The sequence below is a fragment of the Panicum virgatum genome, chromosome 9K (genome assembly GCF_016808335.1).
Source record: "Panicum virgatum strain AP13 chromosome 9K, P.virgatum_v5, whole genome shotgun sequence".
NCBI lineage: Eukaryota > Viridiplantae > Streptophyta > Magnoliopsida > Poales > Poaceae > Panicum > Panicum virgatum.
Genome location: NC_053144.1, coordinates 9110890 through 9138567, shown reverse-complemented (window position 1 = coordinate 9138567; position 27678 = coordinate 9110890). Strand labels below are relative to the sequence as shown.

At 46.9% G+C, this 27678-nt stretch overlaps 6 protein-coding genes and 1 non-coding gene across 8 annotated transcripts; 4 read left to right on the top strand and 3 right to left on the bottom strand.

Annotated features, from left to right (window-relative positions):
• Positions 1-2267: 2267 nt before the first annotated feature.
• On the top strand, positions 2268-6223 carry LOC120649930 (BTB/POZ domain-containing protein At1g63850-like). The gene is made up of 2 exons (XM_039926860.1): positions 2268-3446; positions 5670-6223. Exons 1-2 carry the CDS (start codon positions 2268-2270, stop codon positions 5943-5945), a joined length of 1455 nt encoding a protein of 484 aa, XP_039782794.1. The 3' UTR covers positions 5946-6223.
• Positions 6224-6311: 88 nt separating this feature from the next.
• Positions 6312-7459, bottom strand: LOC120649931 (probable pathogenesis-related protein ARB_02861). The gene has a single exon (XM_039926862.1). The coding sequence runs from the start codon at positions 7164-7166 to the stop codon at positions 6585-6587; it is 582 nt and encodes a 193-aa protein (XP_039782796.1). The 5' UTR covers positions 7167-7459; the 3' UTR covers positions 6312-6584.
• Positions 7460-8655: 1196 nt separating this feature from the next.
• LOC120648512 (UDP-glycosyltransferase 73C7-like) lies at positions 8656-10852 on the bottom strand. Its single transcript, XM_039925273.1, has one exon. The coding sequence runs from the start codon at positions 10678-10680 to the stop codon at positions 9133-9135; it is 1548 nt and encodes a 515-aa protein (XP_039781207.1). The 5' UTR covers positions 10681-10852; the 3' UTR covers positions 8656-9132.
• Positions 10853-13772: 2920 nt separating this feature from the next.
• LOC120649929 (phosphatidylinositol transfer protein 3-like) lies at positions 13773-19205 on the top strand. 2 transcript variants are annotated; one of them, XM_039926858.1, is made up of 6 exons: positions 13773-14073; positions 17456-17548; positions 17661-17837; positions 17935-18033; positions 18187-18432; positions 18620-19205. In XM_039926858.1, the coding sequence occupies exons 2-6, from the start codon at positions 17486-17488 to the stop codon at positions 18917-18919; spliced, it is 885 nt and encodes a 294-aa protein (XP_039782792.1). In that variant the 5' UTR covers positions 13773-14073; positions 17456-17485; the 3' UTR covers positions 18920-19205. The 2 variants fall into 2 exon arrangements, with proteins under 2 accessions (XP_039782792.1, XP_039782793.1); XM_039926859.1 differs by having other exon boundaries at positions 17412-17548.
• Positions 19206-19636: 431 nt separating this feature from the next.
• On the top strand, positions 19637-23338 carry LOC120649928 (phosphatidylinositol transfer protein 3-like). Its single transcript, XM_039926856.1, has 6 exons — positions 19637-19893; positions 21330-21431; positions 21848-22024; positions 22097-22195; positions 22293-22538; positions 22701-23338. The coding sequence occupies exons 2-6, from the start codon at positions 21369-21371 to the stop codon at positions 23001-23003; spliced, it is 888 nt and encodes a 295-aa protein (XP_039782790.1). The 5' UTR covers positions 19637-19893; positions 21330-21368; the 3' UTR covers positions 23004-23338.
• Positions 23339-24024: 686 nt separating this feature from the next.
• On the top strand, positions 24025-26874 carry LOC120649927 (phosphatidylinositol transfer protein 3-like). The gene is made up of 6 exons (XM_039926855.1): positions 24025-24159; positions 25180-25255; positions 25394-25570; positions 25671-25769; positions 25891-26136; positions 26273-26874. The coding sequence occupies exons 2-6, from the start codon at positions 25193-25195 to the stop codon at positions 26621-26623; spliced, it is 936 nt and encodes a 311-aa protein (XP_039782789.1). The 5' UTR covers positions 24025-24159; positions 25180-25192; the 3' UTR covers positions 26624-26874.
• Positions 26875-27415: 541 nt separating this feature from the next.
• Positions 27416-27488, bottom strand: TRNAR-CCU. The gene has a single exon. It is a non-coding gene; the product is annotated as a tRNA-Arg (tRNA).
• Between the last annotated feature and the right edge of the window lie 190 nt (positions 27489-27678).

Sequence of the window (27678 nt, the reverse complement as noted above, 5' to 3'; positions counted from 1 at the left end):
AAGAAGCAATTTCATTCACCATTCGAAACGTGTCCTAAGGGCTTACGATTTGGTGTAGTCGTAGGATGGGTCCGTCTGCTCATCTTTTCGCACCGGCGACAGACGACAGATCTGATCTTTTGCGCCGCGAAGATTGAGCAGTTTTTTTGTGGGCTGAGGCGGTGGGCCCATAGACCCCTCTCGCTACTCGCTAGGATGACAGGTGGCGGGGCGTGGTAACTCCTGCCGAATAAACCTGTCTCGCGGTGCTTTGTTTAGGCGATTGAAGATGGGATTCCACCGATCGATGTATCTAAGCCTGCGGTACTCATTACGTTTGTTAATTTTTAGAGTGAGGTTAAGATTAGGTTTGTTAATCTTCGGTGGTGATCCTAGTGGCTCAGACCTGGCGTCTCTGTCTGACAAATGTCTCCTTCGGCGACATAAGACGAGGAATCAGTTCTCCGTGCCAAACTCGCATATTTCACACCTGGATTAGAGGTGAAGCCCATCCTCGTGGGCCTGCTGCGCCACGTTGGGCCGCGCCCGTCTCTCCTGAGGCCCTGACCCATTTGTCTTTTATTTGCGAAAGAGCTTGTAGTCTAATGGTTACATGAGTATCGGTAGCGGTCCTGTGTTTGACTCCCCATGGGAGCGAATATTCTGGGATTTAACGGTATTGTACATTAAGTGGTTGACGACGTTTCCGTCGACAGTGAGACATCTGTGGTGACTTCGTTAATCTCGATGATTTGTCGGCTCAGTCTTTGAAGATGCTCATAGAGGTAGGGTTTGCATATCTATGTTCATAGGGGTGTGAGTGTGCGTGCGTTGTGAGTGTCTGAGTTGTACTGTGTAATCTCAAAAAAATTATTTTTTTAAAAAAAACCTAGCAGGAGCACTGCCACATCTTGTCTGATGTTTGGCATTTCGACCATTGCGCATGAATGGTGACAAGATGAGCTCACTAGCTCTCCCCTCGCTTGGCCTCTTGGCGGTGCACCGTATGTCCGTAGCGGCGTTGTTCTGCACTCCTGCTCCCAAGAAGTCGTGCAATGTGAGCTGCGGTAGAAAGCTTGAAGAGTCGCAGACTATGGGAGATGGGAGAAATGTTGATCAAATACTCTCTTCACCTGCACCAGAAATTGCTGCAACCAGGTGGAACCGTGGAGCCTCCGGTTTGTTAAGAAGCTGTAATTGCCGCAACCAATTTTACAGTGACTGTAGATTGTTCAATCGATAGAGGAAGTTGTAGTAGTTATTTAAGGTGCCAATTGTGTCTTATGGATGAGCTGGTTATCTACGATAACTGTCATCTATAAATAAATTTTTTAAAATACGCTCTCAATCATTTTACCAAGTGTTGGAGTTGAAATGCGTAGCTAAGATAGCAATATGCTCCATCCATTTATAATATATTTCTAGGAAAAAACTAATTTGTTCTATATCTCATATTTGTGAAATACTCTCTCCGTCCTCAAATGTAAATAATTCTAAAATCCAAAACTTGTCCTCAAATATAAGTCTTTCTAGGTTAAGAGTGGACCCAACTATCTTAATTGTGCATCGTTTTTTGGTATTTTCTAATACAAAGATGTGCATGTAACCATGTAGGGGGAGGTACATGTGGGGGAGGTGTATAGAAAAAGACATGCTAGTTTAATTAGCACATTCCCAATGCTTAATAATTAGGGGTAGGATAGTTTTTTTCTACACAACCATAATCTATCCTAATCTAGATTGACTTATTTGAGACTAGAGGGAGTAATTGTTTAAATGAGAAATAATAATATATCTTTAAAACGGAAGGAGTGGCAACTTTTTAAAATCTACTCTGTCTAGATTTAAGATTGAACGGCTTACGTTTCGGCACTCCATGGCTAGTCCATGCCGACACCTCAATTAGACATGCTTCCCTTAAAAAAACTATAACAGGCATCATTATCCAGATGGATCCTCATCCTAATCTTAATCCATCCCCCCTGACCCCATGTCCTCCCTACCTCTTTTAAGCCTAAAAGCGCGCAAAGCGCGCAACCGACGCACTCCACCGCCCCCACTTTCGCCATTCCCGAAAAGCAAAAAATCCCCAAATCCCGACCCCGAACCCCGCCGGCCGGCGATGTCTAGCGGTGGTAAAGGGCCCAACATTTTGAACTAGAAAATCTAAGGATCGGGCCCTAAAAGGATCGGGCTATAAACATATGTATTTTTGAACTAAAAATTTTAAGGGCTTTATTGGGCTGTGAAGAGACCATTAGGGCCATGGCCCATTACCACCCCTAGCGATGTCCCTCCGCAAGCGCCAGCGCTCGGCGAGCAGCTCCCGCCTCGCCGCCTTCTGCTCGCCGCCGTCCCCGTCCCCTCCCCCTCCCTCCTCTGCTTCCGCCTCCTCCCCCGACTCGCTCTCCTTCCCCAACGCCGACCTCCTCCTGCGCCTCCACCACGACCCGTCTTCTCCCGACGACGCCGATACCAAGCCCGGCACCGACTGCGACCTCTACGCCGCCCCCGGAGCATTCCTCGACCTGCACGTCTCGTCGGCTTCCCTCCTCCGCTCCCGCTACTTCGCCACCCTCCTCTCCGATCGCTGGTCCCCGTCCCCCTTCGCCGCTGCGGGTGGCCGTCTCTCCCTCGCCGTGGCGGCGGCCCCTTCCTGCCCCCGCCCATTCCACGCCCACGTCGAGGTGCTACGCCTCCTCCACACGCTCGACTTCGCGGGCGCCATCCGCTCCCCAGGCGATGCCCTGGACCTCCTCCCCGTCGCGCTCCAGCTCCTCTTCGACGCCTGCGTCGAGGCGTGCATTCGCTTCCTTGAGGCGGTGCCCTGGTCTGAAGAGGAGGAAGCCCGCGTCATTGACATCGCGCCGCTCCTTCCCGCCGATGAGGCAGCCGACCTGCTCGCCAGGGTCTCCCCTTCCCCGATCGCCCCGGGTCCCTCTTCCGCTGAAGGGGAGGCCGCCAGGTCGCCCTCCGAGGCCATGCTGCACGGCCTGATCCGCTCGGCGATCCACGGCCACCCCGTCCACGCTGCCACCAAGGCTTTCGTCGCGATGCTCCTGAAGGACTACCCGTCGCGGGACTGCGTCCGCAAGGTGCTCGATGAGGCATTTCTGTCGCGCCTGGAGACAGTGAAGGAGCTCATGGGCAAGTACGCGAGCCCGGACTTCAGGATCGCGGTGGGCAGTGACGAACGCGAGGCCATACAAAAGCTGAACCTGCAGTCTGTGGCGTTGAATGTGAAGCACCTGTATTGGCTCATTGAGAGGATGGTCGATCTGAGGGTGGCGGATAATGCAGTGACGCTGTGGAGTGATCAGGCTGCACTGGCTACTGATTTGCAGAAGTTGCTGAGTGACGCAGACATGTGGAGAAACATGACACCTGGGCTGCCGATGCTTGTGACAAGGTGCACACTCAGGCTTGCCAATTCAGTCGTTACTGGGGAGACTCTGGTACCTCGGCAGGTTAGCCTGCTAACAGATAAGCTTGCTTTATGTCAACTTTTTATGCGTATCATATCTTATGAAGGTAAATCACAATATTAAATGTGACAATTTGGTAAAAATATGGCTATCCCCATGTGATTTCTTTCTGTTACAAAGCGGTTGATAACAGATTGCAATATTGCATATATCGGATTGCATATATCAGCATAATATCATGCTCTGTTAGCCTGATTTAACTTTCTGCAGCTTATAAGATATTTTAATTGAACGCTCCAATATTAGAAGTCAATGACTTTGTGGCTTAGCATATTTTTTCCTCTTAATACATGATAGTGCCTCAGTGTGTCAATTGTTTATAGGAAAGCTTGGAAAACCAGACATGACTTTCATAACATTTTTGTCTATACGACTCACCAGTCACCACAAGGAAAATAGGTATATATTGTTAATACAAAGTAGCGCCCAGTGTGTTAAATTGTCTTGGGATTCTTAGTATTGACTCCTAAATCTAATTTTGCTTAGGTGTTTGCTGGTGTAATACATAACCGAGCAAAGACACTTTTTTCTGAATAAATTGGTTAGCTTGTATTTCATTTATGTTAAGTGTTATTCATACATTAATTGGATTAATAGATTATTAATGGGATTATTTTGCATGAAGTGAGCAACAGGTTGAACAGATGAAATTGTTCAAACTTCAGAGTGATCTATGTTTTGATGCGTGTTTCATTGCTAAGTTAGCCAATTTTAAATAGTGTGGATTGAATTGCCATTATTTTGGTAATACACATTTATATAAGTGTTTGATGTTAATTTGGGAACTTGAATGTCTATTTGTTCGATTATATACAGGTAATTTAGGAGATGGTAGGAATACTAAATGAATCTGGATTGAATTCAGATGATCAGTGCTAAATTAACCAATTTTAAATGGTGTGGATTTCGTTGCCGTTATTTTGGTAATACACCTGTATATAAGTGTTTTGATGTTGATTTGGGAACTTGAATGTCTATTTGCGATTATATACAGGAGCAGTTCCAATAAAGATTGGATTTACAGGTATGTAAATAATATTATTGGAGTTGAGGATGGTAAGGAGCTGAAAGAAATGTATCTTTCTAGGAGATTTAGGAATACTAAATGAATCTGGATTGAATTCAGACGAAAAGCTTTAAGCTACCTGCAGAAAAGAGAAGAGGGGGAACAAGGGAAAAAGAAAAAGCTTTAAGTTAGGCCTAGATCCGATTTTGAAGATAAGAGGGTCAGTTTTAATGTATGCTTTATTGTTTTGTTTTAAGGAGTTCGATGTGAAAAAAGCCCCTGTATATAAAGCTTTAAGCTAGGTTGAATAGAGTTGGCCTAAAAACATTTGGCCAGATTGTAGGCCAGCTATCAGTGGTTTCTTCCTTTAGGTGAGTGTGGCAGATCCAGCTGAATATTTTTGCTAGGCCAGCCTTGCAAACAAAAACACTCAGGTCTGCTTTCAGTTTTATCAACAAAGCTACACCATTGCCAATCTCCTAAATGATAGAACCAGTAAACATAGCTTTGCCTGAAGCCCCCAAATTAATGAGATCTAAGGATGCGATTATTTTTCTAATCTTAAGCAAGTTTACGGTTTTTACTCCATAAAAGGCATGCCCCGGAATTATGCAGACTCTCCATCTTTTCATAACATGACTAAATATCTACGTCATCACTTCCAGTAAACGAAGTGGTATGTAGCTGCAGGTTATAGTATTTGGTTGTGCTGAAGAGACTAATCTGCAGGTTTCTACCCAAATCGTCATTGGATAGAGTTTGTAACTGGTTTTTGGCAGAGTTTGTAACTGGTTTTCGGAAGATTTTTTTATGAATAATTAAGAAGTCCTATTTTCTCGGTTACTAGTATATGCTAGAGATGACAGGTCAAGATGTTGAACTGGTTCTTGATTTTTTTTGGCATGTAGTACTGTGTATAATACTTAATACAATCATGCCCCAGCAGCCTGTGCCCATGGATTGTTTTCTTGAAGGATAAGTCTATTCATTGGTTGCACATAAGTTTATTCAACGTGCTAGTACTTTGATGTAGTATTCTTTGTCAAACTGAACCCGCAACGTCAATTCTTAAGATTTTATCTGAATGAGGCAGGCCTCTAGATAATAGCTTGTAGATCCCATCTACTTCATGCATTTTAGCTTTGAAACTGCGCTTCTCTGTGTATCTGATGCTCTTCTACGGTCTGTCTATTCATCAGGTGAGGATGAAGCTCGTCAGTTGCTGGCTCCCTGTCCTAAATGTCTGCAGGAACATAGTCCAACCAATGCAGCTCCACAAATCAACGAACTGCCAAGAGTTGGAGGAGGTGTTTCTTCAGATCATCTCCACTCTGCCCGTCCCAGAGGCCCAGGAGCTGCTGCGCCAATGCCTTGGGTTCTCGACCCGCAACGTCGACGACTGCCCTCATCTAGGGGCCGCGTTCAAGACGTGGTTCCGGCGCGCTGGCCGGGCTCCTCTGGGCGGGGACAACTGAGACATGAGCGGATGTCTGCATCGTCCAATCATCAGTGCGCGCTTGCCTGTGCAGTCTCCCCTGTAGCTAGCTGTGGGCCTCAACCTAAATCCTCTGGATTTAGCATAGTGCTTGCGTCTCTATTTTTGTATAGTGTTTGATGTTTTCACTTTTGGCTGTCCGTGCTCCTTTTCACTGTCGCTTCGTGTTTTCAACTTAACACTGTTTTGTGTGAATTTCACTCAATGTGCTGTGTTTTCGTCGGCAGTATTTATAGAGCACTGCAGCTGGTTCAGAAATTTGGTGTGAAATAATTTGTCGTAAAATTTGCTTCGAATTAGATGGACACGAATTTTCTGAACTCATTCGGGACTTGAGAATTAAAGATATCAAAGTCGTAATTCGGAAGCTGTGGAGAAAAGATGCTGCCTTTAGAATATTATTACATTGCTGTCATACAGGCCAAAAGCATGCCAAGTTTGTTAATTTTTCTCCATGCATTGGCATTGCAAATTGCAAACCCACAACAAGACGAAGGAAAATGAAGAGAAAAACTGGACCAACGCACGAGTCAGAGACGCATCATGACTTTTAACGATTTTACTTTTACCGACGAGGAGACTCTGCGAAGAGTAACGATGCGGCGTACGCGAGCTCGGGCTAGTAGAAGCCCTGCACCGGCCACCGGCGGTCGGGGTCCGGCAGCCACGACGAGCGCTTCTTCTTCTTAGCCTTGTCCTTCTTCCCGTCCTCGCTGCCGTCATCGCCGTCCTCGGAGCTCTTCGAGTCGCCGTCCGACGCGGCGCCGCACCCGCTGGCGGCCCCGGCGCCCCCCGATTTGTGCCTGGACCGCACGTACTCGATCAGCCTCCACGCCGCCGGTTTCTGCTGCGTTGTCGGCGGCGGCGGGGGAGGCTGCGGCGGGGACGCCGCCGCCTGCTTTGCCGGCGCCACCGGAGCCGGCGGCGGGTTGTTGGCATCGTCACCTGGAGGCTCTTCGGGGAGGGGCGCGGACTGTGAGAGCCGCTCGTAGTCCGGTAGCGGCACGGTCTCCTCCGACGCACCGTCCCCGTCGCCGCCGCTGCCGGCGACGCAGTCCATGAGCAGCGAGTGCTGGTGGCTCCCGCCGGGCCTCCGCTTCAGCCGCCGCGCGCCGAACCTGGAGCCTGGCCTCCTCCTGCCGCTGCTGGTGGCGTACCGGCCCTGCTCCTCCTCATCGTCCGAGTGATCCAGGATGTCCATATTTAACGAGCTTCTTGGCTCCACAAACCATGCAAAATCTCTCTCTCTCTCTCTCTCTCTCTCTCTCTCTCTCTCTCTCTCACTCTGAGATCGTCGGGAGGATAAAATCCTCTCCTCTGCAAGCGTGGTGCTGGCCTTTGGCGACGCGATTTCCAAAAGAAGGGACGCAGAAACTAGCAACGGGGGAATGAATATTCGGAGGAAAAGTTTGACGAGGAGTTCTCCCGTCCGGCCCGGCGGATCGCGTTGCTCGGAGCTGGTCGTTGACTTGGAGGAAGGCGTCGTGGTCTCTCCTCTCTGTGGCGGCATCGTGCCCACAAGGCCCGCTCGGTGACGTGTCGCCCTGGACGAAGAGCGGGCCCCGCTGGGCAGTGAGGGAGACGTACGGTTCGGTGCCGGTGGGCTGAGGCCGCCGCGTCCGTGGATTTTGACGGTGTGGCCAGCAATTTGCGATTTTTTCGGGCTCAAGCTTCTAGCCCGTCATCGAGGAGAGCTTCCAAGTTCTGAATCTTCGAGAGATCTTGGCACGGAGGAGAAGCAATGCCATTTCCTCAAGTAGGGTTAGCATCTCGGGAGATGCCCTAAATTTCGGTCAAATCCGTGATTATCTGACTACATCCGTGTGTGGTGGGGTCTGGATCGATTGAGCTGACATTTCAGCTGGGAATTGCTATTCATTCAAGACAACGCCTGTAGCGATGGTGTTTAAAACGAAATTACCATTTGAAGGGCATTCTCTTTTTTCTTTTGTGAAACATAAGGCGAGGATATTATGACATGAAGTGCATTTTTATGGTTCTAGATTATAAATCAAGTAGTATGCGCATTTTGCAGCCTGTGTCCAGTCAAATAATACGAATGGGGAAAATATGAGAGTTCTAAGTACTGTAATTTTTTGGCTGCATTTGCATTTTTCTTGATTTTGTAATCTGAATATTTAAGGGTGAAAATATTTTGTAATCTGAATGCAGTACTCGACCACTATTTAACCACTTTTTATATTGCTTGTACATCTTTGGATCTGTTCCTCTAAAGATACCATTGGATCTAGGACCAAACACAAACTTTGGATGGCAAATTGGGTTTTGCATACCGATAGTGGTCCCTTCAGATGCCTCGTTGGGCAAACACATCGCCAGCAATTTGTATTTCCAAACTGATGCTGCAAATTCCAAATAGATTTGTCCTGAAGCATCATATCAGTACATGGAAATTTTCATTTTGAAAACATTTTAAAAGTTTTATTTTGCTGTACAAGTTGTAAAGCCAATTATTTTCTCCAGTACAAGCAAAATAGAAGCTTCAGTACTACACCAAATATTTGGTCCGTGATAATGATAACATCACATGGTTTTCGACATAGGAAACCAAAACGGTCAAGCTTTAAAAACTTCAAACGTAGGAGTAGTATCGAGACCTTTTTACGCGGCGAGTCGGCGTCGATACATGCACGCCGGACTTCTTCGCTTCTTTCACACGCCAAGACTCACAGGAACGGAAAGATCAGTCTTGGTCAACAGTCAACACACGCGACGAGACCGAGCCCGGGAGGAATTCCCAAGTCCCAACTAGCTGAGTTAAAAAAAAAAACGTCCCAACTAGCTGATCGAATCAGTAATCATAAGCTCCATGTTTGATGCCCAAAAAATGTAAAATAAAAATGAATGATGATCCAATTCGGCCCTAGTACTGCTCAGTAGAGATTTTGCCAATAGGCAGCACAGCTGATTAGGCATCTTTAAGGTAATTTTTAATTTATAAGCACTCTATCTTGCACCATTTTGTGATTGAACTGGGTCATCGCCACCGTCCTTTTCCAACCGGCGACGACCTTGCAATATAATCCTTTTTTATCGTCATGTAATCATGTCCCTATGGCTTATGATCACGAAACCGCGAGATAGCACAGAACAAGCTGTGTATTCCACTCTTTTTTTTTTTAAAAAAAAACTTCCTGGGGTTCCATTCACATCTGCGGATCGCTGTCGCGACCGTGTAACGCCTTGAGCTCTTCTACCAGCCCTGTCCAGTGACGGCACGACGAGCCGCCCTCCGCTACCGCCGCACGCGCCGCAGCGCCGAGCTCCCTGGCCCTGGCCCTCCTCGCCGCGTCCGCCTCCGCCTCGCCTTGGCCGTTTCCCATGAGCCTCCCCACGGCGCGCGTCACCGCACCGGCCGGCACCAGGGCCTCCACCTGGTCCGCCTCCTCCCGCACCCGCACGCCCACGCGGAGCACCTCCACCAGGAACGCCTCGTTCACGAACTGCTCGGCGCGGAGCGGCCACGTCGCGAGCGGCACGCCGGCGCGCACGGCCTCCAGCACCGAGTTCCAACCGCAGTGGGTCACGAACCCGCCCACCGCGCGGTGCGCCAGGATCTCCGCCTGCGGCGCCCACCGCCCGGCCACCACCATGCCGTGGCTGGACGCGCGCTCCTCCCGGGCCGCGCCACCCTCCCCGCCGGGCGCCGGGATCACCCAGAGGAACGGCCGGCGCGACGCGCGCAGCCCGGTGGCGAGCTCGCGGAGCTGGCTCTCGCCCAGCGCGCACGTGCTTCCGAAGCACACGTACACCACCGACCCCGCCGGGCGGCCGTCGAGCCACTGCAGGATGGGGTCCCGCTCCGCGCCGCCGTTGACGGCGCGGGGAGAGGCGGCGGCGGCGGCGGCAAGCACGGGGCCGACGAGGAACACCTTCTTGGGACGCCCGGCGAGCTGGCTCTGGTAGTAGGCGGCGAAGTTGGCCTCAAGCGCCGAGAAGCTGTTGAATACGACGGCGCAGCTCTCGGCCTCGGCGGCGCGGAAGAGAGGGAAGTGCGCGAGAGCCTCCTCGTTGACCTGCGCCCTGCGCAGCTTCACGGGGTGCGGGAACCCGCCGGGGACGTCGAACGGGTCCGGGAAGGGCTCGGGCCGGTGGAGGTGGACGGCGACCATGGCGGCCGCGGCGAAGGCGCCGATGGTGTGGAACGTGACGTGCGGGACGCCGCACTCGCGCGCGACGCGCGGGGCCCAGTAGAGCACGGCGTCCGAGACGACCGCCGCGGGGCCGTCGTGGTCGCGGAGGGCGGCCTCGAGCGCCGGCGCCAGCGCGGCCTCCGCGGCTGAGAAGAAGGCCGGCGCGGAGGAGGCCTCGTCATCGACGCCCTGGAGCTGGAGGTGGGAGAAGTCCTCGTGCCCGCCGGGGCAGCGGAACCCCGCCACGTGCACCGGCACGCCCGGCGGCGCGAGGGACGCGAAGTGCGGCGTGGTGACGATGGCGGCCGTGGTAACGCCGCCGCTCTGCCTGCACGCGTCGGCGGCTTTGGCGGCGAGGGGCGCGAAGTGGCTGCGCGCGAGGAATGGTACGAAGACGAGGTGGAGAGGCGCGTCCGGACGGCCGGATCGCTCGGCTGGCGGCGACATGTCGCGGCTCGGCTTCGTGGTTGGTGCGGATGGTTCGCGGTGGATGGGCTGGGCTTCCTTTTCTGGTGTGGGTTGGGGGGGAGAGAGACATCCGTGTGGGATTGGGCCCCCCATAATCGCCGGTCACGAGAGATGTGCCGCCGCAGGTTGGGCCGTTGAGACGGTGAGAGAAGTGTGTGATTCGCTTGGCTCGACGGTGAGACTGAGCGATGACGTCGTCCTCGCCAGCAAACGCCGCCGCCGGCCCGCCATTTGTTCTTCGCTAGAGGAGAGTGTTTTATTAACTACTTCTTCCTCCGTCCAAAAAATGCAACTCTCACTTTATAAATAGTCAAATAATTTTAAATTTAACCAAATTTATACAAAGTAGTTTTGGTATTTATGCTATAAAATAAATATCAATAGATTAATTATGTAATGTATTTTTATACTAGATCTAGATTTTTGTAATTTTTTATATAAATTTACACAAATTTGAAATCTCAAAAAAAAAGAGCTCTATTCTTTTGAAAACTGACGGAGCAGATACTAGACTTGTTCTTGTCTTCAATCAGTGTTAATGAGATCATGAGACTACAGTACATAGGAGCTCGTCTCAATCAGATTGTTGAACGAGGGTAAGTTTGATTGAGTTGTGGCTTTTGAAAAAACCGCTGAGTTGTGGGCTGTGAAAAAGTAGTTGTGAAAAACAACTGTGAAAAATACAGAATACCGTTTGGCTGGACATCTGTGAGTTTTGAGAAAACATCAGCCGCCATCCTCACTCAACTCTCTCCCTCTCTCTCACTGGCGAGCGAACCCTGCTCGCCAGCCCCTGCTTCTTCTTCTCGCTAGCAAGGCACGAAGGAGCAGCGGCGGCCAAGGCTCGGCGGTTGGAGCTCACAGCTGCGGATCAAGGGGCTCGTGGTGGCGGATCGAGTCGGTGGCGGACGGAGGTTCAAGCCTTCCTGCTTGAGGGTGTTATGTGCAAGAGAAAACAGAGGGGGGGGGGCTCTGGGATGCGTTCACCAGCGTCGTAGGTGCTCGAGGTCGGATGGATTTTGGCCGGAGGCGGCCGCTCCAGGGTCTGCACGCGGTGACGGTGCTCCAGCAATAGGGAGACAATGAGAAAAAACGCGGCCGGAGGGGTGAACGGACCCCACCATTTTTCATTAAGAGGAAGCAACACGACTTCTTTCGGCCGCGGAAAAATCCCCGAACCCTGGTCCATGCCCGTGAGGGCCAAACCTTACGGCGAGCACAGCGAGGGGATTTTTTTACCCACGGGCAGAAATTCGTCCCAACTGGAATTCGAACTCGCGACCTCGTGGGGACGACCATACCTCAGCACCTCGCGACAATGAGGATAGGCGGAACGGGTGCTGTTCAGCCTTGGGAACTCCAGGACGTCTGGCGATGGTGGCGGCTCACGGGTGGCCTTGTCCAATGGAGGAGATGACTCATCGTGGTGCGGGCAGCGCGTATGGATGCGGAATCCCAGCTGGACAAGGCTCGCGGCGCGGCAACGGAGGGGGGGGGGGAGGGGTCGGAACGGCGCCGGCGAGAAGCAAAAAGCGTCACGAGAGGGGGGAGAGAGAGCGATGGGGAAAAATGAAGTGAACCGCTATCTTCATATCCAATGGTAGGTGAATAAATTTTGTGGCCAAAAGCCAGTAAAAGCAGAGAGAAAAATGCTTTTTGATTTGTATTAGAGAAAAGCTGATTTTGAGCAAAAAACAGTTGTGACTTTTAAGTCTTTTTGTTAGCTTTTGACTTTTGCAAAAGTAAAAGTAGTTCGAAAAATTCAATTAAAAATACCCTAAGTATTCTGTCTAGATAACACGACTCAATTTGCAACCTTGTTGCATTATCTGCTCACCTCGCTACCTTCCACTCCACAAACAGATCTTCCACTGTGCAGCCACAGTGATTCGCTCTAAAATAATTAATAAAAAAGCTAGAATTGTTTGCTGTCCTGATCAACAGCGACGGAAGCCGGTGGTGCAACCGTGCAAGCACTGTTTTTTCGCGACCGTGCCTAAGTTGAGGCGATGACGTGCGGGAGATCTGCCGTGATCCCGTTGCTTCGGAGTAGGCTCTTCTGATGCTTTTGCTTGCTGCGCAATAGCACCCACAAAACGATGGCGATGGTGATGTGGTGCTATTAAGAGTATGTTTGGTTCATATTAAAATTTGCCATGTTAACTAAATGCGGGCATAGCTTCCATTATTTTATTAAAACCTTGATAATTTTATAAGAACACTAGATTGTGTATTTTTTGAATTCCAACCAAACGGATTCTAAATTATAGACTTTCTTTTCCAAATTTTAACTGGGCAATTAAGCTCTGAGTCCGAAGATGTATGGACTTGAGCCACTAGATGCATAGGTTCGGAACCTTGGCGCACGCGCGCCCTTACTCGCTCGTGTTCCCCGCGCTAAGGCATGTGATCGAGATGCTAAAGCACATGGAGGTTCGGCCTGATATAAGGATGGGGTAGAGGTTTAGAGATTTTTTTAGTCTGCGTGAGAAGATATTCTTCTTAGAGCAAATATTATACGGGCTGTTGAGTTGCCACATCACAAATGCTAAGACAGAGGATAGAGGAGAGGAGAGGCAAAAAGAAACAGGTGTTAAACTTATAGCCGGCTGAAACACAGGATCCAAAATATTATGTGAAAGGATGGGATGAACTATGTACTAATGATATAAGTCTACTAATGACATAAGTCTACACCAACACCTATCTATTATAAGTAGGCTATACACTACTGCGGATACTATGATAGTAGCATAGTACTGCTAGCTAAATTATTAAGGGAAATTATTAATCTTGCCTCTATGGCTTTGTTTGGTTAGGGGGTGAAAAAGTTTTTCGTCTTTTGACCACTAATTAGAGGTATTAAATAAATTCTAATTATAAAATAATCTTTATATTTATGATACTGTAGCATGTGCTGTAGCCAATAAAGCCTCTGACCGCATGTTTAGAGGATGATGAGGGGGTGGTTACTGTATGGTGGAGCTTGGCTCGTTAGATTCATTTTGAAAAGTTACACCCATCCGTGAAAAAATTTCACAAATAAATTTTGTTTAGTACTTCATGCATAGATTTTTTTTTTATAAAAAGATAATTAGGAACTAACCAAACATGACCTATATTAATACTCCGGGGCTAGGGCGGCCAGCCCCTCGCAGCACGAGTTTTTAACTCCCCTGACCTCCTCCGCTGACCTCCACGAAAGCCTTCTAGAAGCCGCCCTCCCTCTCTCGGTCTCGGAGCGAGTGCGTTGATTCCTGCGCCCTCCAGAGGACAGGAGGAGAGAAGAGGACCAGCGAGCGTGGAGACTGGAGAGGGAGGAAAATTCCAGTCCAACTCTAGAGCCAATTCCCTTCGCCTTTTCTTCTTCTTCTTCTTCTTCTTCTTCCCCGCAGCGCCGGCCCTCGCCCGGCCAGTCTTGCCGCCAGTGCGCCACGACTCGCAGCCTCGCAGCTCCCCGGGCCTCCTGCCTTCTTGCGTATCCTGGTATGGAGCCTTTTCTTGATCCGCTGATCTGTTCTTGTTCCTGTTGTTGCTCGATTGCAAACTGGTCTGGCAGTCTTCCTTTTGTCCTATGGCTTGGAAAATCTTAGGTTTGTTTATTTCCCTGTGAAAGTGTGATCGTCCATCCAAAGCTCTTTTGTACTGCTTCTCTGTTACGTTGGTATTTGCTCATACCTTATGGCCTTGTACTGTACCTGTAATTCCTCCATTTTAAAATATAGATTATTTTCACTTTTCTAGATTCATAGATTCTTAATATGTGCTTAGATATATATTATATCTAGATGCATAGAAAATACCGTGAATTGAAAAAGTCAAAACAAACTACATCCTGGAACGGGGAAGTGGTATGAAAGGAAAGACCATCTTAATGAAGCCTCTTAATGAAGAACGTGCCCCTTTCGTAAAGAGAAGGCAAAAGGGTTATATTTTAGGAAAAAGATGGCATTGTGCAGAATCACCGAACAGCTATAGACTGTAGAATAGAAGTATTTTTTTAGATAATGGGAAAGAGTATGTAGAATAGAAGTATAGAGACACGGAGATCTTGATGGCGCCTACCTAAGGACACCACTGCCTGTGGAACTCATGTTCTTCAGTTCTTGGTTGTATCATACCGTCATTTTGTCTTGTCAGATCTACTATTTCTTATGCGCAGGCAGATGTTAGGTAGATGAGCCATTCCCGTTAACTCCAAGTAACAATCCGGACATTCAATAGAGTCAGCTGCTTAATTAAGGCCGTCCTTTTACGAACATAGTCTTACTTAATAGAGTATTGTTTTGATGGACCGAAAAGGCGATCAGAGGGGGGTGAATGGGAACCGATAAAAATTTATCGCAATTGGAAGCTCGGCTTATGATCCCCTAAAACACACCCAACCCTAACGTCCTAGGTGAAGTGTGTTGTAGCTATGGAGAAGCTACACCAACACAAAACAACCTTAGGAATAAGCAATAATCAATGCGGAAGAAATCACGAACAAACAGCGCAAAAACAACACGGTATACTAACACCGGTTAAACCGACGTGTGAAGAAATACTCAACCGGTTCAACCGACGTCACAGAGCCGGCAGCAGAGAAGAAGCACTCACCGGTTAAACCGATGCTACGGTTTAAACAACGTCGGTTCAACCGACGATAGTGCACCGGATAAACCGACAAAATCCAAAACAAACACCGGTGCAGTTGTCCAGAGAGAGCTCAAAATGAACTTCTAAGCACCGGTTAAACCGACGGTCACAAACCCAAAGCACCGGTGCAGTTGTCCAGAGAGATAGCAAATCGAATCCAACTGAGCACCGGATGAACCGACGTTAAGAAAAATCAATACACCGGTTAAACGAGTAAAATCACACTCGTGGGGTCGCTGGTCAACATACACCGGTTAAACCGATGCTCGTCGAGAGCTATGCACCGGTGCAATTTGCGAACAGCAGAAAACCCTAACCCACGAAAAACATACTCACCGGTTGATCCGACGCATACAACTTCAAAGCGTCGGTTCATCCGGTGATAGGGAAAACAGAGTCCAGAAACGTTTTTCCAGCCCGCGACCTTTGGAAACTTCGATGATTAGACGATCAAATCAAGTCCAAAGGTGCTCAAATTTTGCAGGCATGATTACAAAGGACTTGTGAACATGTCCACGGAAGGAATCGACGAATCACTCCATGGTTTGGGAGGAATCGAAGAATTCCAGAGCAAGAACGGGGTTTTCTCAAGAACACAAAAACGTCGATTCGAAGAGACTCGTGATTCCGGGGGGTTTTGCACTAGGCTAGATGGATTAGAATCACCTCAAAGAGTCACACAATCACCACGAAACAACCTCTCATCTCGTACTCAAGAATCGACAAAAAAAAATCGAAAATCATCCAAACAAGGCACAAAATGAACGAAATCGGAGTGAATTCAAAACCCCGGAGGGCACAAGAAGGGATGGGCCTCCTTTCCCGATCAATTCACGAACAAAATCTTCACAAATACATGACTAAAATCCCTAACTCTAGAGAGGAGAGGAGAGGGACAGGGAGGAGGACGCACGGGATGAGAGGGGGTGGCTCTGTTCTGGCGCCGGGAAAGAGCACGAAGAGAGAGAGAGGGTGAGGGAGTATTTAACCCACTAACTCTAGACTTAAAGACCAAACTACCCCTAGACTCAATTAGACACTAGAAAGCCTGTAGGGGCAAAACCAGAAAAAGATACAAGGACTCATCCGACAGTCGAGGTTCTCTCTTCGAGTCTAAGTCTTCTCGGCGATGCTGCCGTGTGGATGAAGATCCGGTTCGCGGTTTTGGGGGGTCCGCGAAACCCGGGTAGGTGGCCGGTTTTGAGAAACCGCCAAAACTCCACACGCGGGAAGATTCCCGCCTCCACGCCGTGGCCCTAGACGCCGTTCCCGTCTCGGCCTTCTGACGGCCCTAGACGCCGCCCGATGCCCGTCACCTCCTCGCCCGCAGCGAGGCCCTAGACGCCGTCGACGCCCGTCGCCTCCGTCATTCCCGAGACCGATGCCCGTGCCTCCACGACTTGGCGTCTTCAACCGCCGTCCGCCTCCTTGGTTTTGTGGCGCAAACCAAGAAACCCGCCTTCAGTCGCCGCTTGCGTCCTCGATCCAGGAGTGGACGCCACAGCTGCCGCCCGGCCCGAGCTCCTCCACAGCAACTCTCCGTCGACACTCGACGCCCGTGTACCTGCAATCCAAAGACCAAGCGCACGATCACACGCACGGTTGACAATTCACTCATCACAAGCAGGATAGAGTACTCAACATTCCTCATGTTTTCACGTTTTCGCTGTCAATGTACGATCCTATCAGCAAACAGCTACTTGCAAACTGATTACTGAGAGTTAAGGGGACATACCTGTGCCTGCTCATTTACATACTCCTAATAGATGGCAATTGCCAAATCCAGTGAATTACTTGTCTTTTACATGGTTTTGTCTGGTGTTGCTGGTTACCTCGTCAAGGCATGTAAAGGTTGTGACCTAGCTACATAATAACAGAACAAGTACATAATTGTGGATCAGCTAAAGGGGGTGATGTCCTTGCTGTTTTGGTAGTTATAGTTACTGGAAACAATCGAACACGTCAGTGTATTTATTTTGGTATTTAGAAACACCGCTCTGTGTAAATATTCTGAGACAACAGTAGTACTCTGCATAGATCCAGTAATATGCAACTATATTCTGTTATTTCTGATGTTTGCATTGGAACAAGTAAATTTCATTCAAGTGTATTGATTTGCAACTGGCATAATTACTGTTTTGGACTTTTGCATTATGTCTTCGGCATTGAATTTGGTCTGCTGCTAGTCATTTGTATACAGAAAATTCACTACATGTGCCATCCATTTTATGGTTGAGCCACGCTGGTAGTGAAAGAAACCATGTTTAGGAGAAAGCACACCTCTCGTTTCGATTCTACTGATGCAGATCAGCAAAAAGCAAAGGTAATTTCTAAACATAAGATTGTGGAACTGTTAGAAATACAAAATACATGGCTTCAAACTGCAGCATAGTGTTTCCTTGTCAATTTCTCACACAACCACCACGAATGAGCAGATCAATGAACTGAAATCTGCACTAGGGCCTTTGTCTGCCCGCGGTGAGAAGTACTGCAGTGTAGCATGCTTGGCAAGATATCTAGAAGCCCGCAACTGGAATGTTGCCAAGGCAAGAAAAATGTTGGAAGAAAGTCTCAAGTGGAGGGCGGCTTACAGGCCGGAAGATATTCGCTGGGTATTGTTCTTTCCTTGGCTATATGCATGTTTACCCAAGTTATTTTGTTTTCTGATTCTTGACCAGGTGATTTGACATCATTTTAACTGCCTTTTAGCCTGAAGTTTCTGTTGAAGCAGAAACAGGTAAAATGTACAGGGCAAGTTTTCAAGATAGAGAGGGGCGAACTGTTCTTGTTATGGCACCGGCAAAGCAGGCAAGATAGAAGCCTTTTTTTAAAACTATTATACCCTTGATATTCTCTTTTTATCTTTGGAAAACACTTGCTGTCTCTAGGCCAAGGTCATACTTTATCTGTGTAATTCGTCGAAGAAAAATATTTTATCTGTGTATTGTTTTTGAATTTCAGAACACATCGTCACACGAAGGGCAGATACGGTTCCTTGTATATACTTTGGAGAATGCTGTCCTGAACCTGCCTGAAGGTCAAGAGAAAATGGTCTGGCTGATAGACTTCACAGGATGGACAATGGCAAATGCTGTGCCCATAAAGACTGCCCGAGAAACTACAAATATCCTGCAAAATCATTACCCTGAGAGGCTGGCCGTTGCGTTTCTATTTAATCCCCCGAAAGTATTTGAAGCGTTTTGGAAGGTAAAGGCTCTTAGTCTTTCCCCAATGTTATGTATGTCTATATTCACTAATATTGTCCGTTTGACAAAATATATTCAAGTTCACTCAAAAAAATATTTACAACTATTCAAAACAAAAAATACGGAGTAGAAATAGAGAAAAATGGTGCTGTTTTCTTTTGCAACCTAAATGTCGCAAATTCTTTCAGGTTGTCAAGTATTTCCTCGACCCAACATCGATCGAGAAGGTGAAGTTCGTGTACCTGAAGGATGAGGAGAGCATGAAGGTCATGCACAAGTACATTGACCCGAAAGTCATTCCTGTTGAGTTTGGGGGCGAGAGCGATGTGGTTTACAACCATGAGCAGTACTCTGAGTTGATGACAAAAGATGACATCAAAACTGCTAACATATGGGCAGAAGATGCAAAAACTGACCATGTTAACCATGCCATCGGTGGGGCCTTGGTTCCTGAGGTCACCCCTGTGCCGTCTTTAATTACAACTTAAGCCAGTTATGGAGTGTCAACCCCTCCTATGACGAGTTGCTATTTCGTATAACTTTCAATCAAGGAAGGAAATAGACAGGTAGTGGAATGTTGAGTTGTGGACATTCAAACAGAAATTAATGAATAACATAACAAATAATGTATTACTTGGCCATACTCAAACCTGTTCATGTAATCAAACGGTGTATCCAGAGTCCAGGCGATTGTACTTCAAGAGAATTTCATCATAGGTGATTGGGTGTCAGACCCCAACCCCAAAGGAATGAAGGGTACAATATTTCGGCAAATTTGATCGAACTTTACTCTTTTTTTGCCATCCCAGTAACTGCAGTTATACTGATGTCATATGAGGCCCAGACAACCACATCAAATCTGAACAAATTTAAACCGCACTTGGATTTTTTTTTCAAAATTTATTTGTAGCCTAGACCAAGCTGTTTTCTCATTCATGCCAAAATCGGCCTTGAAGCTGAACCGCCCTGGTCCCCAAAAGCCAAGGGGGGCACATACATGTACACACAGTATACGACGTCCCGTTTCCTGTGTGCGAGATCGGCATCGGTGTCGCATGTCGCGGGTGGCGACTTGGCGCGGCCGTGCGGCGACCGCCGATCGGCCATAGCGCGATCGGCGACCGCGCCTGCGCGCTAGCGGTGCGGCGGCTCTGCAAGCACAGATGAGAACAATGTGGGCCGAGTATTATATAAATACGTAGATCAAATCTAGAAGGCAGCCACAGACGGTTGACCAATCCCTTCTCCCGGCAAAGTGCCAAGCGCGTGTGATTCCATTCCGGAGGACAGGAGGAGAGGACCAGCGAGCCTGGCGGGGAGGGAGGAAAGTGCCAGTCAACCTCTAGCGCTTCCCTTTCTCCTTTTCTTCTCCACCGCGGCGACGGGCCTGGTCAGGTCGATCTGTCTTGCCGCCATTGCCGTGATTCGCAGCTTCCTCCTGCCGGGCGCCTGGCGTATCCTGGTACGGACTACGGAGCCTTTCTTGATCTTTTTTTTTCCTTTATTGTTTCCGTTAGCGTTCTTGCGGTCTGCATGGATTGCTGGAAGGTTTGGTGGATTCGTTGCCGGCTTGTGTGTTCTGATGACCCATGATTCACAGCTAAAGTCCCTGTCCTGCTACAACCCTGCTTTTCTGTTCTTTGTTTATGGAAATATATGCCGTAAGTTGTATGAACAGGATCATCTTTGAGGGGAAAGATGTGCTGGTTGAGAATTAGGAGATCTTGATGCATGTTCGATGGACGTTCTTGTTTGTATCTATCATGTTGATTTGCTAGATCTAATATTCTTGTTCAATTCGAGTTCATGGATATAGACCAGGAGAAACAGCCTTTTCTCTTTGCCTAGAGGTTATACGAACCGGGGAAAAAATATCAATGGCGTCATCCCAGTTAATCATCATAATTAAGTTTGTTATTTTCGCTGTGCATGCACATCAGTATCAATAGAAAATTTCAGATGGGAGTCAAAGGGACATAAAGTATGTTGCAAGTAGATGCTGCTTTCACCTGCTTATTTCCATATTCCAGTTGAATGCCAATACTAAATCACTTGTTGCCTTTCTTGCCATTGCAAGGCTCTGGCCTACAGAATAAAGGATACTTAGTAGCACATATAGTTTCTTCCAGGATAGAAACACTCGAACACGTATAGGCTATTTACAAATTCAGAATGGGTCCAAATCCTGGTTATGGTCTATTCTTCATTTTTACTTCTTTTCTTTTCATAGGCAAAATAGCCAAATTCTATCCCTGAACTATGGAGGTCGGCTCAATTTGGTCCCTGAACTATAAAAATGTCCAATTTAGTCCCTGAACTATTCTAATTGGCCCAACTTCATCCTTGAATGTGATGTGGCACGCCACGCGGGCTACTCCAGTCACCGCTCAGTCAGTTTGGGGTATGAAATGTCCTTTTTACCTCCATCTATAAAGCAAGCTTAACACATACAACTTTCAGTGTTAAGCCTGATAGCGCAGGTCATCAATGGCAGGAGGAGTGAGTGGCTCGATGCAGACTGAAAGCTGCCTGTGTTAAGTCTGCTCTATAGATGAATGGTAAAAAGGATATTTCATACTTCAAACTGAATGAGCGGTGACTAGAGTAGCCTATGTGGCGTGCCACGTCACATTCAAGGATGAAGTTGGGCCAATTAGGATAGTTTAGGGATTAAATTGGATGTTTTCATAGTTCAGGGACCAAATTGAGCCGAGACCCATAGTTCAGGGATGATTTTGGTTATTTTGCCCTTTTTATAAGGAAAGCATAAAATTCATCCAAACTCCAACATTATATAACTAGATATTCTGAAAACAAGCATTACTCCACAGTGTCTCGCTTTGGTTTATGTGTTTTAATTCTCTATTACTTAAAATTTATCTTTTTTTTTACCAATAGCATCATCAGGGTTGAGCATAATTGAGAGTGGAAGAAATCATGTTCAGGAGAAAGCATGCCTCTCATTTCAACTCCAGTGATGCTGAGCAAAGACAAGCAAAGGTGATTCTTATAATTGTCTTCTCATCACAAGTTTTTGTTGATATTGAGGTTTTCCCTAAGCATTCTATTTATTTATACATAGAAGCCCACACTGAATCTCTCTAGGAGTATGTGTTTCATCAGCACATGAGCACTTTGTTCATCTACTCACACTTTTTTTTTGCTGCAAATGAAACACCACAGTGCCCTTGCCCATCAGAGCCCGCATGACTTTTGATGTTCGTGTATTAGTACCAGTTCAGGCGAACTGTTCCATTTTAATAGTATAGTTGGATGATATTGTCACATAGAGAACTGCTTTTTGGACCTTCATCTGTATAGTAAGCTTAGCAAATGGTTTAGTTTGTACAAAGATCTCCCTCCCTCTCTTGTCTTGTCAATTTCTCACATACTTGGTAATCCTCTCCTATGAGCAGATAAATAAATTAAAATCTGCACTTGGTCCTTTGTCTGCCCGCGGGGAGAAGTACTGCAGTGAAGCATGTTTGACAAGATATCTAGAAGCCCGGAACTGGAATGTTACCAAGTCGAAAAAAATGCTGGAAGAAAGCCTCGAGTGGAGGGCAGCTTATAGGCCGGAGGATATTCGCTGGGTAAATGTGCTCAAGTTACTTTGTTCTCTGAACCTTAGTCAAGTGATCAAACAAATGCTAACTGCCTTTTAGCCTGATGTTGATGTTGAAGCGGAAACTGGCAAAATGTCCAGGGCAAGTTTTCGAGATAAAGAGGGAAGAACCGTTGTAATTATGAGACCTACAAAGGAGGCAAGGCGTCCTCTTTTGAATAGCCATTCCTCCTTTTTGCCTCCTTCCTAAAAATCATCAGCTCAACGTTCACCTGTATGTTTTTCTCAAATTTCAGAATACAACGTCCCATGACGGGCAAATCCGGGTTCTTGTATATGTTTTGGAGAACGCAATCCTGAGCCTTCCTGAAGGTCAAGAGAAAATGGTATGGCTGATAGACTTCACAGGATGGACAATGGCCCATGCCACGCCTATAAAGACTGCCAGAGAATCTACAAGCATCCTGCAAAATTATTACCCTGAGAGACTGTCAACTGCATTTCTGTTTAATCCCCCAAAAGTATTTGAAGCTTTTTACAAGGTAATGGTTCTCAACCCTGCCCCTTTCGTAAATTTAATATCTGTGTCTTATTTTATCCACAAAGATTCAAAATCTATCTGTAGAATTGATACAGAAAAAATGTTCATATTTTTTTATTTCCATATTCTAACTTTAGCGTCTGAAATTCTTCGATCCTTTCAGGCTGTCAAATATTTCCTTGACCCGAGATCAATCGAGAAGGTGAACTTCGTGTACCTGAAGGATGAGGAGAGCATGAAGGTCCTGTACAGGTGCATTGATCCGGAGGTCCTTCCAGTAGACTTTGGAGGAAGGAACAATGTGTTGTATAACCATGAGGAGTACACCAAGTTGATGCTGGAAGATGACATCAAAACCTCAAGCTTCTGGGCAGATGACGCAAAACCTGTTAACCGTGTCGCCAATGGGACCTTGGTTGCCGATGTCAGGCCTCAGTCGCCGCTAATTGCTGCTAAAGCCAGTTGAGGAGTATCAGCCTGTTCATACAATGTTACGGGAGATGTTCACATAGCTTTAATGGAAGGAATAGATAAGTTGAGGAGCTAATACAATGTTCTCATAGTGAAGAGAAATAAACGAAGTAACAAAATAGATATTACTTGTTCATAGTGCTCAGACAGTTATATCAGAGGCTGTCTTCATGGTAGGAGACTGGAAGTGCAGCCCAGTTATTATACTTGCATCATTCTGAATACGCCATGTGCTACTCCATGGGTCCAATTGTACACGGCGTGCATGTTTTAAACCAGATTATAAGCATGCTCGTCGATTCATACTTAAAAGTATTTCCACTCTACATATGTTCTTTTAGCTAAAGTCAATTTACTATGTGAGAAAACTCGACCGAGTTTAGTAAGGTTGTCCGGCACAACCTTTGATAAAATTACTTGTCTTGCATGTTTCTCCTCTCTCTCTCTCTCATGTCTGCCACTGTTGTGATTCTCGAATCTCGACAGTTTCAAAGCCTTCCTGCGTGAAAATGGCGAAGAGCAGAGTGTGCGGCGTGGCAAGTCGCAACCAGGAATCTGGTACCGAAGCCGAACCCCACCGTGCACACCGAGGTCTCCGCTCCGCGCCGCCGGCGTAGCGCCACCGTGCGGTGTCGGCGTGCCACCCTGGACGGGGCGCTAGTGGCGCGCGTGGGGACCAGCAGGAACAGACACCCGCCGACTGGCCGAGGCGGGTCCGGTTCTACGGCTGCGAAGGCGGAGCTGCTCCAGACGTCGGCGCAGGCTCTCGCTCTCGTCGAGACGTCGGCGCGGGAGCGGAACCGGAACAAATGGAAATGGGCACCCCGATCCTCGTTGTTCTGCACCCACGTGCCCCCAAGCGCTGGCGGCTTACGCCGAACCCGAATCCCAGCCGTCGGTTCCGCCGCAGCTGGCCTGATCCGGCATCGTGCCCGTCCGTTGGGCACACGTCAGCGGCGTCAGGGAGGATCCAAAGAAATGTGGAAGCCAGGGCATTAAACTAGACCAACCCACCCCTCTCTCTCTCTCTCTCTCTCTCTCTCTCCTATCACACTAATTCCCATTCCCATTAAATTCCATCGCCGCTGGCAGTGCTTCTTTCTTGACAGCCTTGCTCCATTGCGCCACTTCGCGGGTTCCTGCGTATCCTGGTACGGAAGCCCTTCCTTCCCCCTCTCCTTCCTGTTGTTTGGCTGGAGTCGAGCCCTGCAAGGGCGTGGCGAAGTCGCTGCCGCTTGAGTTCTGAACTTCTGATGGTACAGACTAGATTACAGAGATGCTCTCTTGTACCAATCCCACTAAAGCAGCCTTTTATGTTCTTTGTTTAGAGTACTTTATACCGTTAGCATTGGCATGAAATAAGTAAACAATGGCCTTTAGAGGGGGAAAGTTGTGCAGATGCGCCGCGGAGCCTTTGGGAGTCCAGAGATCTCGGCCCCCTGCCTTGGGAATGTGCATGCTCTTATAGTCAGATCCATAAGAATTCACCTGTGTGAGCTCATTGGCACCTGCAGGCAACTGTTTAGAGCAATAGAGTTTTCCCTCGACTAGAGGTAACAAACCGGTCGACATCAAACACGAGCTGCTCTCTGCCCTTTACGGCCTTCCATGCTGCCGTCATATGTAATCACAGGAAAATTGACACTGCAGCTATCAGACAAACAGAGGAATTGCAAACCGGGATTCAAGCGGAGGGCATACCAGATGTAACCGGGTGCCGCCTGCTCTATGCTGGCCTCTTTAATGTTGGTGTCCTGTTTTTGATTAGGATGTTCATGTCAGGCACTAAAGGTTAAGGTGCCCATGCCATTCTTCTTGGATAGAAACAATAAACACGTCAGTGTCTTTATTTGGGCACGCAGAAATGGGGCCATCCTGGATGTGATCTACTCCTTTATTTCACCTCCCTGAAATGAAAGTGTATAGTTTAATGGTTGCACAACTTGTAAAATATCCTGAAAGCAAAGTGTTGCAACCTGTCTATGAATCAGTAATATTTAATACCCTCTTGTTCCATATGAACAGAGTAAATCTCTATTTTTTCATCTAGCCGTCGATACTTTTTTCTTTAATTTCGATTTTTGAGAGAAATTTTGTATTTGGTGTGTTGTTATGTAGTATTGTTATTTTGACTATATGCATAATTTATTTTATGTCTGTGCATCATTCAGAGCGGAGCAAATAATGTTTAGGAGAAAGCATGCCCCTGAATTTAACTCAAATGATGCTGAGCAGAGAAAGGCAAAGGTAAGTTTAAAAATTTTCATTTCATCATAAATCTGTGAATGCACAATACATGGCTTCTAATTGCAAATATTGGTGCATTTTGTTAGCTTTGATGAACTATGAGCAGATAAATCTCATGCAACAATCTCCTATGAGCAGATAAATGAACTGAAAGTTGCACTTGGGCCTTTGTCTGCCCGTGGTGAGAAGTATTGCAGTGAAGCGTGCTTGAAAAGATACCTAGAAGCCCGGAACTGGAATGTTGCCAAGTCAAGAAAAATGTTGGAAGAAAGTCTGAAGTGGCGGACAGCTTACAGGCCTGAGGACATTCGCTGGGTAAATTTGCTCCTACTTATTTGTCCATGCATGTGTTGCTCAAGTTTTTTTTTTCTGAATCCTGGCCAAGCGACTAAACATCATATTGACCTCCTTTTAGCCTGATGTTTCTACTGAAGGGGAAACAGGTAAAATGTACAGGGCAAGTTTCCGAGACAGAGAGGGCAGAACTATTGTCGTTATGAGACCTACAAAACAGGCAAGAATTTCACTCTTTTAAAACTTCACACTTTCTATTGTTTGCTACCTTTTGAAAATCCTCAGTCTCTCTAGCTTCCATAACTCACTATTCACCTGTATTGCTATTTTTAAAATTCCAGAATACCTCGTCCCATGAAAGGCAGATACGGTTCCTTGTATATACTTTGGAGAATGCTATCCTCCACCTGCCTGAAGCTCAAGAGAAAATGGTATGGTTGATAGATTTCACAGGATGGACAATGGCCCATGCCTCGCCCATAAAAACTGCCAGAGAAACTGCGAACATCCTGCAAAATCATTACCCTGAGAGGCTGGCTATTGGATTTCTATTTAATCCCCCAAAAGTATTTGAGGCTTTTTTTAAGGTATGGACTCTCCACATTCCCATTTCACAAATTTACTGTATGTATCCGTTTTATTCATACAAAATCAAAGCCAGCATGCGTGTTCATACAGAATTTTTTCCCTTTTTTCAAACTTAAATGTTGCAAATTATTTTAGGTTATTAAAGTTTTCCTTGACCCAAAAACAATCGAGAAGGTGAACTTTGTTTACCAGAAGGATGAGGAGAGCATGAAGGTCCTGTACAAGTACATTGATCCAGAAGTCCTTCCGATAGAGTTTGGGGGGAACAACAATGTGATCTACAACCATGAGGAGTACTCAGAACTGATGATCAAGGATGACATCAAAACAGCTAACTTTTGGGCAGATGATGCAAAAACTGACCATGCTAACCCTGCCACCAATGGGACCATGGTTCCTGAAGTTAAACCGCAGCCATCGGTGCTTGCTGCTAAAGCTAGTTGGGGAATATCTGCTTGCTATGCTGACAGGAAATTGACGAGTTGAGGACCAAGGGAGTGTTCACATGAATAAATGAAAATAAGAGACATGGTATTACTCGTTCATAATCAAAGTTGTAGCAGTACTCGAATTTCATTCAGTACATGGTACAATTGGATATCTCCATGGGTGATTTTATGCCCAGAGAAATGGTGTACAAGGTAGTGCCCAGTTATTGTACTTCAATCACTACTGAATAACTATACCATTTGTCAATGGTTATCAGATAAATAAATATCATAAGTACCACTCTCTGATTATTTCTTGTTCAATGTGTTTCTTTTTTACGAGGAATATATTTTCACACGTGCTATTGTCTATGATTTGAAAACTTTCAGCTCCATGCTAATGGTTTTTTTTTGTGGAAAACCATCCTAATGATAATAACTCTGGACATTACATCCTTTCTAATGAAATGGCATGGAACTATAGAAGAAACTCTGTAGCCTATGTCTTGCTTCTCTGTTTTTTCGCTGATGTTTTTGTCTGTTCATCCTCAGACATCTAATGGTTTCAGATTCTTTGTGAGTTGTGACATCTAGTAGTTTCATTAATATTTTTTTTAAAAAAAAGGTTTTCCTTTTCATTAATGAGATGAGGATGTGAGGAATTTAAGGGAAAAAATGAGCCAAGGAGTCGGCCATAATTGATGGCGTCACTATTGTGAAGGCATGGACATCAAACGGCCACATGAGTACAGCATGCCCCATACTGGAGATAATGGCAACCGATTTTCTAAATCTAAAATTTTAAAAAGGCAACAAATATAAAATCTGAGCAGGAATAAAAAAAGTTAATTGCGCCAGGAAGGGTTCGAACCTTCGACTTTTTGTTTAGGAAACAAACGCTCTATCCACTGAGCTACAGGCGCTGTGTATTTTAATACTCCCACAAGTTTCTCTTGGGCCGGGCCGTCACTACAAGAGCGCGTCACAAACAGACAATACTTGAAGATTTGGCCTTTTCTTAAAGCCTCCACCAGGTTTTCGACCTTTTCTTCTGCTTCTGGCCCACAAAGAATGGCACTATCAGTTCCCTTACGGTGACACCACAACACATTC

Excerpts from the sequence above, each read along its gene's own strand:
- LOC120649929 (XM_039926858.1), top strand. The coding sequence starts at position 17,486 with ATGTTTAGGAGAAAGCACACCTCTCGTTTCGATTCTACTGATGCAGAT. Across the intron at positions 17,549-17,660 it reads CAGATCAGCAAAAAGCAAAG|ATCAATGAACTGAAATCTGC; the intron begins GTAATTTCTAAA and ends ACGAATGAGCAG. Across the intron at positions 17,838-17,934 it reads GGCCGGAAGATATTCGCTGG|CCTGAAGTTTCTGTTGAAGC; the intron begins GTATTGTTCTTT and ends ACTGCCTTTTAG.
- LOC120649930 (XM_039926860.1), top strand. The coding sequence starts at position 2,268 with ATGTCCCTCCGCAAGCGCCAGCGCTCGGCGAGCAGCTCCCGCCTCGCC. Across the intron at positions 3,447-5,669 it reads AGACTCTGGTACCTCGGCAG|GTGAGGATGAAGCTCGTCAG; the intron begins GTTAGCCTGCTA and ends TCTATTCATCAG.
- LOC120649931 (XM_039926862.1), bottom strand. The coding sequence starts at position 7,166 with ATGGACATCCTGGATCACTCGGACGATGAGGAGGAGCAGGGCCGGTAC.
- LOC120649928 (XM_039926856.1), top strand. The coding sequence starts at position 21,369 with ATGTTCAGGAGAAAGCATGCCTCTCATTTCAACTCCAGTGATGCTGAG. Across the intron at positions 21,432-21,847 it reads CTGAGCAAAGACAAGCAAAG|ATAAATAAATTAAAATCTGC; the intron begins GTGATTCTTATA and ends TCCTATGAGCAG. Across the intron at positions 22,539-22,700 it reads TATTTGAAGCTTTTTACAAG|GCTGTCAAATATTTCCTTGA; the intron begins GTAATGGTTCTC and ends CGATCCTTTCAG.
- LOC120649927 (XM_039926855.1), top strand. The coding sequence starts at position 25,193 with ATGTTTAGGAGAAAGCATGCCCCTGAATTTAACTCAAATGATGCTGAG. Across the intron at positions 25,256-25,393 it reads CTGAGCAGAGAAAGGCAAAG|ATAAATGAACTGAAAGTTGC; the intron begins GTAAGTTTAAAA and ends TCCTATGAGCAG. Across the intron at positions 25,571-25,670 it reads GGCCTGAGGACATTCGCTGG|CCTGATGTTTCTACTGAAGG; the intron begins GTAAATTTGCTC and ends ACCTCCTTTTAG.
- LOC120648512 (XM_039925273.1), bottom strand. The coding sequence starts at position 10,680 with ATGGGGGGCCCAATCCCACACGGATGTCTCTCTCCCCCCCAACCCACA.